At 31.9% G+C, this 15,660-nt stretch overlaps 3 protein-coding genes across 7 annotated transcripts; 2 read left to right on the top strand and 1 right to left on the bottom strand.

The window, feature by feature from the left end:
- The first annotated feature begins 1,646 nt into the window (after window positions 1-1,646).
- Window positions 1,647-4,311, top strand: LOC110812077 (actin-like). Of its 2 annotated transcripts, none has more exons than XM_088214319.1 (4): window positions 1,647-1,737; window positions 2,383-2,849; window positions 3,319-3,932; window positions 4,024-4,311. In XM_088214319.1, the coding sequence occupies exons 2-4, from the start codon at window positions 2,396-2,398 to the stop codon at window positions 4,087-4,089; spliced, it is 1,134 nt and encodes a 377-aa protein (XP_088070445.1). In that variant the 5' UTR covers window positions 1,647-1,737; window positions 2,383-2,395; the 3' UTR covers window positions 4,090-4,311. The 2 variants fall into 2 exon arrangements, with proteins under 2 accessions (XP_088070445.1, XP_021894447.1); XM_022038755.2 differs by having other exon boundaries at window positions 1,655-1,737; window positions 2,396-2,849.
- A 1,253-nt stretch (window positions 4,312-5,564) lies between these two features.
- Window positions 5,565-11,304, top strand: LOC110812151 (uncharacterized). Of its 4 annotated transcripts, none has more exons than XR_015817331.1 (7): window positions 5,565-5,912; window positions 6,434-7,402; window positions 7,712-7,866; window positions 7,944-8,394; window positions 8,492-8,985; window positions 9,858-10,068; window positions 10,662-11,304. XR_015817331.1 is itself a non-coding variant. In XM_088214320.1 (5 exons), exons 2-4 carry the CDS (start codon window positions 7,263-7,265, stop codon window positions 8,381-8,383), a joined length of 735 nt encoding a protein of 244 aa, XP_088070446.1. In that variant the 5' UTR covers window positions 5,565-5,912; window positions 6,434-7,262; the 3' UTR covers window positions 8,384-8,394; window positions 8,492-9,134. The 4 variants fall into 4 exon arrangements, 1 of the variants encoding a protein (XP_088070446.1); XR_015817330.1 differs by having other exon boundaries at window positions 9,858-10,072; XR_015817332.1 differs by having other exon boundaries at window positions 5,567-5,912; window positions 7,293-7,402; window positions 9,858-10,072.
- LOC110812150 (ENTH/VHS family protein) lies at window positions 10,530-12,364 on the bottom strand. The gene is made up of 4 exons (XM_022038840.2): window positions 11,880-12,364; window positions 11,618-11,740; window positions 11,372-11,533; window positions 10,530-11,214 (listed from the first exon to the last, which is right to left on the bottom strand). The coding sequence occupies exons 1-4, from the start codon at window positions 12,020-12,022 to the stop codon at window positions 10,650-10,652; spliced, it is 993 nt and encodes a 330-aa protein (XP_021894532.1). The 5' UTR covers window positions 12,023-12,364; the 3' UTR covers window positions 10,530-10,649.
- Window positions 12,365-15,660: the final 3,296 nt, after the last annotated feature.

Here is a 15,660-nt window from a genome sequence, read left to right as displayed (position 1 = left end):
TCATGATAATCGATTTACTAGATTTGACAAAAAAAATAATTATTATCATTTATTAATTAAGTCACTAAACTAATATAAACAGATACGTTATATTCTTTAATTTATTATTTATGTCATTCAGAGTAAAAATAAAAAAAATTTATTATTCTTATAAAAAATAAAATTAGTTGTATTAGTAAATGTGGTGCAATGAAAAATAAATATAAGGGCACGAACAATATGGACATGGTGGTACTTGCCAATACTTGAACATCCCTTGTTTTAAACATGACTTATGGTACATATATACGTGTGTGTGTGTGTGTGTGTGTATACACACACACATAATCACTTAAATACTTACGGAGGGGGGGGGGGGGGGGGGAATTAAATAAATAATTAATGATAATTATGTGGGGTGGTGCATGATACTTAAAAAAGTATGAAAACCAAAGACTCTGATGAAATATAATTGCAGCTCAATAGTCATGCTCATGCTTAATCATTCTGCTTCCCATCTCCGATCATCATGCCCCGTCTGATCTCACCCCATCATCTCTTTTACTTTTTTTTTTTTTTTAAAAAGAAAAAAATTATTTATTTATTTTCTCACCATTTTATATAGAACTTAAGTTTATATATAATCACACGTGTATAAAAAAAAAGCCATACCACATGGATGTGGATGGGCTGAGTCCCACATAAAAATAGATGTAAATAATACTATTAAGAAAGTCCATGTCTGTGTTAATTGGACTTCCCTATGTGTGATTTGTTTATTTGGCCCACTATTATTATTATTATTTTTTTAGGTGCAATTATATTATATGCTTTTGCACATGAATGATGAATCATATCAAACACTAATTAATTATTCTTAATTCTATAAAAAAAATTTAAAATAATATAATATATAAACGACATGAAAGAATTTATAAATATAAAAAAAATCAATAAAAAGTAAAATAAAAAAACAAGAAGTTAATAACCAATTAGACAAGTTTGAGCAATACCACAATAATCTAGATAGAAATGAGTGCCAACCTCCTCAAGAGCACGAGAGAGCTTCGTATAATCCTGAATTGATTGTATGTTAGAACAAGTATTTTACTTTCTATGTATACAGAACACTTGAATACTCAAATCAAAATGAAAAAAGTTTTAATATATTTGCTTATAAAATAACTTATAGTAAATTAAATATTGATATAAATTGCTAAGATCAATGTCTATAATATATTTTAGATTGCAGGCTTATGATCGAGATCAAAGACTCTCACATTTAAATGTCCAATTTGTAAAAAAATTGAAAAATATATATCTTTATTTGAAAAATCTATTTTTTTCTGTAAAACATATATTAATATTAATTTTAGGGATTTTTAATGTTTGTAGGTAATTGTAAATTTTAACTGAAATTAGAAATAAAATTATTTTATATCAAACAAAAATAGAAACAAAATATCTAATGGAATAATATTCTAAAATATATTTAAAAGAAATTAGAACCAAAAAAAAAAAAAACTTGGAATGGTGTCTGTCTGTCTGTCTCTCTCTGTGGTTGCCTATTTTTCAATGGCAATGGTTGTGCCCGTTTCTCATGGAAGGATGTGGTTGTCAAATAAGGAAAAATGAATATATATATATATATATGTAATTCCACTCCCATTTTGGTGTTTGAATTTTTTTCAACTCTTCCTTTTGTCTTCCTCATTTTCTTCTACCTCATTATCTTGCTCCTTATCTAAATTTTCCAAGGTAAATTTCTTCTTCTTATTTTCATTACCCATCTGGTTTTCTTAAATTGCAGTCCATCTACATATCAACTATGATTTTATTTGACCTCAGTCAATCACATTGTTTTTTTCTTTCCCTTTTTCATTTGATTGATTCGTGGTTATTTAGGTGATTCATCCGACTTAGTTCACAATCCAAGGTTCTATACATTGTGATTATTTTGTTTGTATATTTACATTCTCTTATTTATTTAGAATAATAGAATATATTGTTGAATGAAAGAGAATTTATCACGATTTAAACTTCAATATCATTCTCACATTCTTCGAATTATTATCTGAAAATTTTTGCATTCACCAATGATAACACCTTCTGTTTTTTTCTCCTTTTGAGATTAATGGCAATGAATAGTGAAATCCTTCTAAATGGAAGAGATCCATTTTGTATTTTTGTTACTTGTAAGTTATTTGGAACATATTGAGATTGATGACATTCAAAAAATTTCCTTGTCCTGAGATTTTGTTTGGCCTTGACTTCGAATCACATTTATGGACGATAAGAAGAATAAGTGAAACATTATATGTGAACACCTTGCAGTTTACAAATTAAAGGTTAGATTTTTTTCTTCTTGCCTGACTCTACTTTCCTGCATGTGACATGTTGAAGCTGGTGATTAAAGATGGCAGATGGTGAAGATGTCCAGCCACTCGTCTGTGATAACGGGACTGGAATGGTTAAGGCTGGATTTGCTGGCGATGATGCTCCAAGGGCTGTCTTCCCTAGCATTGTAGGTCGCCCTCGTCATACAGGCGTCATGGTTGGCATGGGCCAAAAAGATGCATATGTTGGCGATGAAGCTCAATCTAAGCGTGGAATTTTGAGTTTGAAGTACCCAATTGAGCATGGTATTGTAAATAACTGGGATGATATGGAGAAGATTTGGCATCACACATTCTATAATGAGCTCCGTGTAGCCCCAGAAGAACACCCAGTTCTTCTCACTGAAGCTCCTCTCAACCCAAAAGCCAATAGGGAGAAGATGACCCAGATCATGTTTGAGACTTTCAATACTCCTGCTATGTATGTAGCTATCCAGGCTGTTCTCTCCTTATACGCCAGTGGTCGTACAACTGGTAAGTGATCTGACTTATATAGCTCTATTCGATTGATACTGATTCTTGTTAAAACTACAACACCAGCCAGCACATGGTCTTTATTTAATCAAGTTTATTATTTATCTTAGTTTAGTTTGTTAACATAAATATTAGCTTTTATTTCTATCATTAGTGGTAACATGACTTGATTAGTGGATAACACTGACTTTTGTTTATATCGTTTATGTATATATATATATATAAGAAAATTTATTTGTATCAAATGAATTTATACATTCGTAACTTCACTTTTTACTCTACGTTTGTATTTTCTCTTTCTTCTTTATAATATATATTGTTTGTTACTCTTTTGTCGAATGTCTCCTTATTTTTAAGAGAATCATAGATGTTCTTTATTTCCAAGCATTACAATCTTCTTCAAAGAAGAAATTCTAAAGTGTATTTTCCAGCGTTTCTCAATATATGAAAACAATTATCCTTTGCACAGGCATTGTTTTGGATTCTGGAGATGGAGTTAGTCACACAGTTCCAATTTACGAGGGCTACGCTCTCCCCCATGCAATCCTCCGTCTTGACCTAGCTGGTCGAGACCTTACAGACCACCTTATGAAAATCTTGACCGAACGTGGGTATTCTTTCACTACCACTGCCGAGCGTGAAATCGTGAGGGACATGAAGGAGAAGCTATCATATATAGCTCTTGACTTTGAGCAAGAGCTGGAAACTTCAAAGACCAGTTCTTCATTCGAGAAGAGCTATGAGTTGCCTGATGGACAGGTGATCACCATTGGTGCTGAGCGTTTCCGATGCCCAGAAGTCCTCTTCCAGCCATCGATGATCGGAATGGAAGCAGCGGGGATTCATGAAACCACGTATAATTCTATCATGAAGTGTGATGTGGATATTAGGAAGGATTTATACGGGAATATTGTCCTTAGTGGTGGATCTACCATGTTCGGCGGTATTGCTGATCGGATGAGTAAGGAAATCACTGCTTTGGCACCGAGTAGCATGAAGATCAAGGTGGTGGCTCCGCCGGAGAGAAAATACAGCGTGTGGATTGGAGGATCTATCTTGGCATCTCTCAGTACTTTCCAGCAGGTATGTTTATAATGATTGTGTTGGTGTTCTCGAAATCTTTGATTTGCAGGTTCCTTGTTTGATTATTAACTGTGTAATTATCAAAATACAGATGTGGATTGCCAAGGCCGAGTACGATGAATCTGGACCTTCCATTGTGCACAGGAAATGCTTCTGATTATATGAAGAAAGAGGAGTTGAATGAGTAAATGATCTTAATTTCTGGTCTTGGGTAACGGAGTTGCAGCTAAATAGTTTCTTTTTTAAGCTTTCTTTCTCTTGAATTTTACTGTTGAAAAAAGTTTGAAGGAGACGATGGGATAATTTTGAAATTCATTTATTAATATTTGTAGTCATTCAACACTTGGATTTCAATGCTAATTTAAAGAAATTTGCAATTTTTTTTTTTCTTCCCATTAGTATATTTTTCTTATTGCATTGTCTTTATAAGGTCTAAAAAATCTTTACAATGCATTACAATAAATATAAAAATTGGTTGTCCATAAAATAATGTAATGTCTTTTTAAGTTTCAAGTAAGACTTCTTCTGCCTATCCATTTTTTGACATGAATATTATATTATCTGTTTATTGACAGAATTTAAAATTTTCTTTAGACATTTCTTGTGGAAACCCTATTGAACTTTGACTATAAAATAAACATTCATAATTTAATTCTAAGATTATATTTTATTTTATTTTTGAGAAAGAATACAAGAATTAAGTTCGTACGGTGTGGTAGTTTATTTGATCGTGACCCACATGGAATCCAAAGTTATACATATCTAAACATATGGTTAATAAAATTTAGAAAAATAATAGGGATATGGTTTTCTTAATTTATATATGTGGCTTTGTTTATATAAATTACAGATTTTAAATTAATACGGCGAGTTATAAATACAATCTAATTAAAATTTTTACGTTATATTCGAAGATTAAAAATTTTAAATGTTATTGAAAATACAAAACTCACTATTTGTTGGTATATTATAAAATGATAATGACTGATGTATAATATTTGATTCATTAAAATTAAAAATTTACTATGTTAATTTTAAAGAATTAGATTAACAATTTTAGATAATTCTTAGCGCACTCTATTACATTTACAGACGAAATAAAAATTATGTTCAGTTTGAAAAAAATTTATTATATTTTAAGTAAAAAATTTATTCGTAATAACTATATATTTTTTAATTAAGATAACCATAACATATTGAAAAACAAACCAAATTTTATATAGATAAAAAAAAAAAAAAAGAGTTCAAATCAAATGGGAGCTGACGAAAATTTAATTTCAAGATGATCCATGTAATTCTTTAATTGTGATCTTAGTTAAGTTTTTATATATTTATATATATATATATATAATTTCATAATAAAAGCTAAGAATTACTAACTGTCCTGTCGAAGCAGAGAACCCACAAAATTAATATAATGATATTCTTAAAATTGAAATAAAAACTATAGTAATGTCTCAATTCCAGTTGCATGTAAGGGTAATTTTATTTTTATGTAAAAATATTAAAATATATTAAATATTTTTATTTAGTCATGGTTTTTTTTTAAAAAAATAATTTTATTTTTATTATTAAAATAATACGAAACAATAACAATTAGGTTTTTTTAACTTTTATTCTCATAACAAAAATTTCCTCTCCCTAATTTAGTCAGCAAAGAAATCAACACTCAGGCCTCGGTTTGGTAGTAAGTCAATGACCCACGCCAAATCACTGGTTAATTCGCCAATTTCAGGTGAAACAAACTTCACCCGAAAAATCAACTATGGAGCTTCTACAGCCCGGATACCCACCCCAATACGATCTGACCCGGAATCCACTTCCTGGGTTATCGTCTCCTTCAAGTTTCAACCGTCCGGTCAGTTCACAGTCGCCTGAGATCGCTGACGGTGGCCGTAATTGTGAGAAGGTGTATGTAGCTGTTGGCAAGTCTGTGGACAAAGCTATGGGCTTGCTTAAATGGAGCTTTACGTGTCTTAAGTAAAACTCTCTCCCTCTCTCTCTCTCTCTCTTTCTCTCCCTCTCTCTGTCTGAATATATAAGTATATGAGTGAGCATATATGTACTGATCATTCTTTGTTACCGGGTCTGTTTTTTTCTTCAATTTTTTCCTCAGCTTTAATGGGTTTGTTTAAGTTGTTACGCAAAGTAGAATGTAGGTCAGATTCTTGTAAATACCTTAGAGATTTTTGAATAATTCGTTTCCAAATTTAAATCTTTTTGTTTGCGGAGTAAAGAACAATCACGCAGCTTGTTTTTTTTTTTTTTTTTTTTCAGATTTCAATGGTATAGAATGGGTGTTATATGTGCTTTATATTACTTTTAGTAAGAATACAAATTTATTATAGAATTGAAAATGTGCATATATTATTGACCAAAGATCCCAGGTTTGCTTATTACTAAATTCTAGATACTAAGAATATATGCGAATAGAACGAGAATAGAATAAGGTCTAACTAAATATAACCCAAGATACTTTCATCATTGGTTCCTCCTTGCAGTAGGGAAACTGCAGGCAAGTCGAGAAAATACCCAAGTTCTGTCTGCATTTAGAAGGGAAGAGAAGGAACAGATGAGTAAACTTTTAGATAACTACTTGAGTACTTGCTGTAGAACAATTGTACCTTTTTGCTCTATAGATGTTAATAATACGTAGTTACATGGATATTGTCGAGTTTTTTTTCTGGATTATGAAATTGGACTTTTGTTGATGAAAATTGGCATTTGGGTGATTATCTTATTTTTGCACAGTTCTTTAGCAATTGCAGTTAAAATAGTTTTTTTTTTCCTGCATATTCTTCCAAGTGTTAGTTAATATATCTTAAAAAGAAAACTGGTTAATGATTGAAAACTTGAAGAAACACCTATTTCTGTTCGTTGAAGGTTCGAGTAGGCTGAATCTACAGATATGAGAATCCTTCTCTAAAAAGTTTCGTCTTTGTTGAGCCAATAAGTTAATTAAATGTGTTCCAGAAGATTTTTAGCCATGTTAACTATTAAGTTGATACACTTCCCTTTCCTTTTCAAGTGAATTTTTCTCATCTAATATGTTTGCTTCTTTCCAAATGGCAATCAATAATCATGGGGAAATACGCATGATATGAAGTTAAATAAATTTGGGTTTGAACGAATCATAATGCTTTTGGAATGTGGTCTATGACATTTACCATGAATAAGACTTCAGTGAAAAAGGAGAAGAAGAATCAATATTCTTCAGGCTTTTATAGTTCTCTCGTGCTATTTGTTTTTCGTAAAATAACTGCATGTCCATTGGTTAAAAATGGGTAGTAGATTGTCTCTTTTTTAAGATCCTCCTATCAAGTGCACCTTATGGAAGGTAGTTATCTACTTTTCTTGCAGGTTAAAGGAAGTATGCCCACGACTGAGGCTGATCAAGTTCATGAAGGGATCATTGAGATGGTGAAGAGACATGGCATCAGGAAGCTTGTTATGGGTACCAAACTAGAGAGGTAAGCGACTCCTTATGATTTCAGCCATTTTCAGCTCAAGATCAAATTATTAGTAACATCTAGCTATGCTTCAGCTAGCCTTTTGTTCTACTGAAACATGTTTTTTTTTCTCTTGCAAGACTCCTTTATATACTTGATGCTGCAGCAAAAATAAAATTTTATCTAAATAAAAATCCATTATCTATCTGCTTCTTTTTTTCCTCTTTGTTATAGATTGGCTTGTGTAGTCAGAACTAAGCTGAAAAAAGTTCTTTTTCTTCTCCCTTTCCTTCTTCTACTTTTTCCACGTTACTCTAATGGTTTATACAGTTATATGAAGGTGAAAAAAAGAGCTCCATCAAATCAAATTATGCAGCCAAATGTGCACCCAGATTCTATGAAATCTAGATTGTCAACAGAAGAAAGCATGTCTGAAGGTCCTAGGTTTCATAAAATGGAAGTTTCAACTCCAGCAATTTTCAGGAGTAGGTCACTGCAAAATAGAAAAGTAGTTTATTACTCCGCCCAGAAAATTTTCATTCCAGATCTGCAAGAACTGTAGTTTGTGCAGGAACAACCAATCAGGTTCCGGATGAAGAAGTTGAGGGGAAAGTGCTTTTAGCACCTGGTTTATCTAATGCAGGCAATACATGTTTTCCCTATCATCAGAGCTTACTTAGTGCAAGGATTACTACCACAGACCCAGCATATACTATTGCTGAGAGAAGGGTATATTCAGATTATGATACAAAGGCCGAGGGAGAATGTTTCTATATTCAACTTGAAGAAGCAACGCTAGCAGTTGAGATGTTAAAGAATGAAGCATTTGCAGAGCAATTGAAGTGCAAGAAATTGGAAAATGAAGCTACTGAAGCTATCAGGAAGTTTACCATGAATTCAATGCTCCAACTTCATTTGGGGAATCTAAATTGTAGATTTTGTTCCCTACAGGCAAGAACAGAAAATAAATCATTGGCAATCGAACAATCAAGTTCAGCTTAATGGACAAAATGGTAGCTTTTCTGTTTCCCATAAAAACTAATCAGTTAGGAAAAAGGCTACTTTGCATATCCAATAATTTTAAGAACTATGATTCTTGATTTCCTTCAGGCCAAAGGTTTTGAATCTGCCCATGCTTGTGAAGTTAAACTCAGAAAGGAAGCTGAGGATGCACTTGGAACTACAATCCGGGAACTAAAGACGCTCTTGAAAGAAAGAGAAAAAAAGTAGGGTAGTTACAAAAGACCATGATAAATGTTGCTGTTCTCGATAGTCGGGCAAAGGAAGCAACCTATAGTTGTTATGAAGTTGCTGGAGAACTAAACTCATACAGACATCCATTGCTACTCTCCAAGGAAAGCAGAGGGTGTAGCAGCAAAAATTGGAAGCTGTGTGCTGGTTAGAGCATTGGAGAAATCAGGGGCCAGTTGGAGCTGCAAAGATTTGCCAGAATTAGCAGAATTTTCACTGACAGATATGCAAACCGCAAGGTGCAATGTTTTTGGAGAGCTTTTGAATAGGTCGGGGGGATACAATTTGTGTTCACAAAGAGGAAGTGTTGGGTAGAACTGTGCTATAGAAGACAATCAGAGTTTCAATAAGAGGTTGGGTACTGTCTCACTCAACTCATGCACACACAACAAAGAATAAGATAATGATTAAGAAATCTAGGTCCTGATAAAGGAAAGAAAAACTAATGGTTTTTTGTCAATGCCTATTCAATAAGTACAACAGTGCAATTCTATATCTTTTACATTGGTATATTGCTCAAAATGGCTAATGTTTCCTGTAGGAAAGCATAAATTTTTGCATGTGGTTATGTGTTAAAACGTTATTTATCCTATAAAAGAAGCATGGTAATTTTGCTTTGCACCCAAGTTAATCTTCATTCCCATGTAGAGGATCAAATTCTTAGCAAACTGCAACATCCACATCTGGAAACTTTGATTGGTGCATGCCCTGAAGTCTGTCACATATTACTTGCCAATGAACAGTTCCTGAATCTCTAGTGCCCTTTGCTTCCTGGACTCTACCAAACCTGAAGAGATTGTTTATGGTGATTTGAAACCTCAAAATATCCTGCTTGATTCTGAACTTCACTGCAAGATATGTGATTTGGTACCAGCAGACTTGTAACAGAGGATACCCTTTACTGTGCAAGTTTCTGCAGAAGTAGTGAGCGAAAGTGTACTTTTCTATACACCGATCCTGGGTTTCATAGAATTGGTGTGCTGACACTCAAGTCTAATATTTACTCCTTCAGGCTAATCATTTTACAGCTAGTTATCGAAAGGTTTTGGATAAAATAAGCCAAACCAAAATGTATAAAAATGGTAATTTTATAACCGAATGAACAGATTGATCGAAGGTTTGTGTGATTTTTTATTAAAGTTAAGGCCTTTTATGTGCTGCCATTTCCATTAAGCTTTACTCTATCGTTGAGTTGACAGAAAACTTAAGGTTAATTTGCTTTCAGGAAATAATGCATGATCCTCGGGTTGCAGCAGAAGATGGGTTCACTTATGGAGAAGAAGCTTTACGTGATTGGTTGGCAAAATGGCTTTGAGACCACACCCATGACCAACTTGAAACTGAGCAATTTGCATCTTACTCCTAACAATGCACCAAGGCTTGCAATTCAAGACTTGCTTTGCAGATCCTGAACCCAAATTCCCCAGCCACTTTTTGTATGTATGTAATTTTATAATACAAATAATTTATTAGAATTTTTCTTGTCAACTCAAGCTTTTGGATTAATCAATATGATAACTTATTGAAAACGCAGTTCTTGTAATTCCCATGTACATAATTGAATTAAATGTTATCAATTATGCAACAACAGGGGTTTTAATTTATGAGTTATTGAGCCAGTTCCCAGTTTATGGTTTCTTGTGAGTGGCGGAAAAAAACTTGGTGATTGCCAAAATCAGAATTTAATTGCTTATCATGGATGTTCATTTAGACTCATTTCATAAAGAAAATCCCTCTAATTTAATATTTAATGTGTTGGAAAATGCCTTTATTTCATACAATAAAGTAATGCGCAATAGACAATCTCTTTGCTCTTTTATAGGGGCCATGAGCAATATCCTTTAACTGTATTCACCATAGAACATTCTCAGTTCAGATAAGTTCATAGAAGCATGACTAGAGAAAGAAGCAGATTTCTTTTGCAAAAATTATCTACAAGACAACATTGTCAGAGAAAAAAAAACACTTGGCTGCTAAAAATATGCAGAAAATTTCAACTTATTCATTGTTTGTCTAATCATCCTTGCAGGAGTAACCCACCTCTTGCTGCTGGGACCAATGAAAAGGTGATCTGATTCTCGGCATCACTGAAAGGATGATCATCTTCCATGGAAGTTCCAATCCTGTGCTCATCATCATTCTTGCTGCTCAAAAGTGGATTCGATTCACCAGTTCCGCTCCATTTATGCAACTCTTGCTTGTTTCGAGCCATGTCCATGTTCTCATTTGTTTCAGGTCTCTCTTGCCAGTAGTTCAGGTTCTCATCTCTCTTGCTAGGCTCACGATTATTGTGTTCGGATCTTTGAGTCTTTCCTTTGATCAAGTCTAGTTCATCCAAGGACAAGAGCTGGTTTTCCTGATGGTCATTGTTAATGAAATCTGAATTACTTCTTCCATAGATTTCATGCGATGATTCCTGCAGAATTCCTCCTCCTGAAGATCTCTGGCAGAAGCTCCCAAACCCCTTAATTCCTCGTGTAAGCTTTCGAGCTCGGTCTCTCTCTTCCTTGAGTACAGGTCCTTTCTGCAGCAGCTTTAACACCCACTCTGATTTTCTTCTAACAGCTAGTCCCCAATTGAATCTGCATTCATCATTTTCTTTTCTTTTAACATTTACACTGTGCTCAGTTCATTCTATTATTATTTTATTCTAAATTTAATTATTATGCAAATATTCAAGATATTTTCAAAGAATGCTCATTATTTCAATTGATGACAAGTTAAAAAACTAATACAAACCCTTTCTCATCTATATGTTGGAAGCTTCCAATCTCAGTGATAATACCAATATCACTCTGAAACTCTTCTGCTACACTCTCCGGTCCATGAGTCAGTAAGTGCTCAAGTACTACGACAGAACTGTAAGCCACCCTCCAGTTCTTCCTCTCAAATTTTGCCAATCTGTTTTTATATTTTTACATTGAAACAATGAAAAATTTGACAAACCCAAATGAGATCATGATGATGAGTGTGAAGATCACAGACCTCTTATGCAGAATCTCCACAATTCTCCAATAATCATCTAATTCAAAAGCAGCTCTTGAAATTGATCCTAGGGTTCTTGTGTCTGGTGCCCATGAATTCCCATTTGTTGCTTCCTCAGTCATTCTTCAACCATTTTAAACACAACCCAGAAAAAGAAAAACAAGATCAAAACACAAAAGACTGAAGAGATTTACATAAACAGAAACATAACAAATCTCTCTGAGTAAAGAAAAAAACAAGCACTTTATAAGATTTAACTCACAATTCAGCAGGGGTTACATCAGTCAACGCCAAACGCGCAGTTCTGATCTTCTCTTTGAGAAAAAACGAAGCTTGCCTCTTGAATTCATGGAACAGAGGAGAACCCATGTTGGAACTGCTACTGGTATTGTTCATGGTTGACATTTTTTTTGAAGAAGAAAAAAGGCGAGATCAATCAAGACTGTTCTTTTCTTCTTCTTTTACATTAGAGGTGATAGAAACAGAGGTAATCCAAACAGCCCAACCAAACCATTTAGTAATTTTCCAACACCTGTTGTAGAAAGTGGGGCTCTGCATATGTAACAAAGAAGATTAGGAGAAGAAAAATGATGACAGAATCCATAAATTAGTGGGAGAAGGTTTCAAAGTTTTCCTTTTTTAAAAAGAAAAAAACATTGGATCTTAAATCATAAATGAATTGTGGGTTTTGGGTGGAATTTTCTAGTTTGGAAGTCTGACGAACAGAGAGAGTATTTTTCTTTTGTGTCTTTGTAATTATTAAGTTTATTTATATTTTATCAACGTGTGAAGGTGTAAAGTCAACACCTTTGTTCAATTGAAAGCTGCCGATATGTTTGGTTTGAATTTGAAATTTCTGTATATCGGAGTAGGGTAACCAATTAAGATTTTTTTTTTAAATTAAAATAAAATAATTTTTTTTCATTAAATTAGGATTAAGTTAAATATTTTAGTTAAAGAAATATGAACTCTTATCTTAAATATATATATATATTTTACTTTAATTTTATTTTAAAAAATATTTTTCAAAATTAAAAAATTGACACATTGCAATTTTCAGCATTCATTACTTGAGCAATAAATTTCTTTCAAAAAAAAATCCAAAAGTTTCATAACATTTTAAAAATTTTGTACTTGCAATATATTATTAACTAAAATAAAAGGATAGCAAATTGATTATTGATTCATACCTATCTGTACAAACTTTCCAAGAAATGCAATTTATGATTTTATATGTATGTATACATGTATATAATAAGTTACATAGATATCCACAGTTACAAAAAAAAAAAAAAATTGAAGAGAAAAATTAACAGTTTATATGTCATAATTCATATTTACTTTTACTCCTATGACAATACGATACATGTCGTACAAGATTTTTCAGAAACTCATTTTCCTATAAAGATTTGATATAATTAAATTCATCCACTTTGCAATTCTAGTGATAATTATATATTTAAGTACTTAATAAATTAAGTTTATACTGTGATTATCTGAATTCAATTTTTGTAATCAAATTAATGAAGTAAAATTCTAAATATATATATATATATAATATATAAATTTGAACTCTCTAATGCAAAATTTGACATAAAAATATTATAATTGTTATCAAAGAATTAGTAATTTTATTTAAAAAATCTAACAACAATGATTTAATCATCACAAAAAATTAAATGATTTTAAATTGTAATTATGCGAAATTATAAGGTAAAACTGTAGTTTTAACTGAAATAATAAAGAAATAAAAGGTAATAGAAGATTGGTAATATCGCCATTGTAACATATCTGTCGTTTTTTCGCAAATTATTAGAGTTGCCGGCGGTGATGGATCTCCATATATATATATATATATATATAATCTTAAATTAGCATATCAAAAGTTATATTATATATATATATATATATATATATATTAAACTAACTGTCACTTAAGTTAAATATATAATATAAGGTTAAAAAAATGAGCTATCCTGCCTAACTAGAGAATTTTATGATAATAATTAGTCAGTGAGATAATTCCAAGTCAAATATATAATACAAGGTTGAATTTAAATACTTTAATAAGTTGAGATTTCACTGAAAATTGTTGGCCATGGAATTTTAAACTAAGTTTTATGATAATTACTATTATTATTAAGTTAGGTGCTAATCCTATTTTAGTAATTTAATTATTCTAGGTATAAATTTGACTGATTTTCTAACATATCTTGCTAAATTAGCTAATTTAGGTAGAAAATCGACTTGGGCATATCTTTAGTTTAAGTATAATACAACAATTAATATGCAAAAACTGGTTTAATCTATAAAAAAAAGAACCCAAAATATATATATATATATATGATTATCTCAATATGTATATACATGATTAACTTGGTAACAACTTTATATAGGCCAATTCCAATTCAAGCTCGAACCCCATTTTAGACTCATTAGGCTTAGTTTGATTTATTAGCATTATGTTTATAAATATTGGACATAACCCAAAGAATAAAAAGGCCCATTGAGTTAAAAAAAAAAATAGGATGTGGGCTAATCCAAGTATTTGTTGATTTATTTTAATCAATATAATTTGTTTGAGATTTGAGTAAATTTTTGTATTTATTTATAGTTTTAAGTATAAGTATAACACTAACTATTTTTATTTAAAAAATAATAATTTTGTTATTGGGTGACAAATATATTTATCAATTAAATTTGTTTTTTTTAATAAAACAATATAGTTTAATACGTTTTAAGTAATTAAGAACATAATATAATTACATTTGAGAAAATATTAGAAGAATTATAGCTTATTCACAGTGTATTTGGTTAATTATTTGATATTAGTTTCAGAATATGCTCGCTCATGAACTGAATATAGAGTTTACTTGAAATTAAAATTATATTGAATTTTATAAAATTAATATTTGATGAGCTTCTTCATGTTTGAAAACTGAAAACCAGAGCCTGGCTGGCTAACGTGGATTCATTTAAGTGCTGAAACAAATGCATCCAACAGAAAGTCAGAGTTGCATCAATTGGGCAGCCAGCCAACCAAAGGTACTGTTTTCTCTCCAACCAAACAAGGAAATTTTCCCGAGAAAAGCAACAAAATTTTGGCAGACCATCCAGAAAATTAATGGCAGAATCAACAGGTTTTTATTACTGATGAGTCTCGTAGCACTCACCTAACCCCCTATCTGCATTTACTCTCAATACTAAAGTTGTTAGTAGTTAGCAGGAGATTTTATGATCATATCATGGCAACCATGGATCACCCTTCTTCCCTTCATCCTACCGCTCTCGCTCTGCCACGTGGCGAGGAAAATTACTTCTACTGCTGTTGATGTTTGAAGCTTTATGATCATGTCTGATGGAGAATTCTGCATTATGCTGATCACATGCAGCAGGACAAAACATCAAGTTCTTACATGGGTTCCTCTGCTTTTTCCCAGTTCAATTATGAGTCATCATTAGGTTTAATTCTACTGTTTATTTTTTAGATATTTTATTTATAGAGTTCACATCTTTGTTATTCCATGAGGTTTTGATGCATTGAGATTACTGGTTGAGAGAGAAAAAAAAGGTTTTGTATTTTTAAATTATTCAGAATGAATCTAAACTTCTGCACTCCGAACAGTAGATCATGTACACCGATCATATGCACAATAAGATAAGAATTTTTTCGGAGTTTCAGAATAATTTTCTCATATCCCCTTTTGTGTTGTTTAAAGTTTTAAGGAAGAAGATAAGATTAATATATAAGGCATGGCATAAAAGGACTATGAACTGGGAATTTAGGTTTTATTATATGCAAGGAGTAAACACGTAAAGAAGGTACATGTTGCCTAAAGAACTGGCAAAGCCATCTATGATATTCTCTTTTGTGATTCTAGGGCTTTTTAGGAACCAATCACACCTCCTGAAAATGAAAATCTGAGAATGCCCACAAAATTTAAGGCAGAACCCAGATATTCTCATGCTGCAAAATATTGCAGAAACCAATTTTTTTATGATAAGAAATGCTCCAAATAAGATGCAGATTCTGATTGCCAACC

The sequence above is a fragment of the Carica papaya genome, chromosome 2 (assembly GCF_054855325.1).
Source record: "Carica papaya isolate Zhongbai chromosome 2, ASM5485532v1, whole genome shotgun sequence".
Classification (NCBI taxonomy): Eukaryota; Viridiplantae; Streptophyta; class Magnoliopsida; order Brassicales; family Caricaceae; genus Carica; species Carica papaya.
This window is presented reverse-complemented; position numbering and strand designations above follow the sequence as displayed.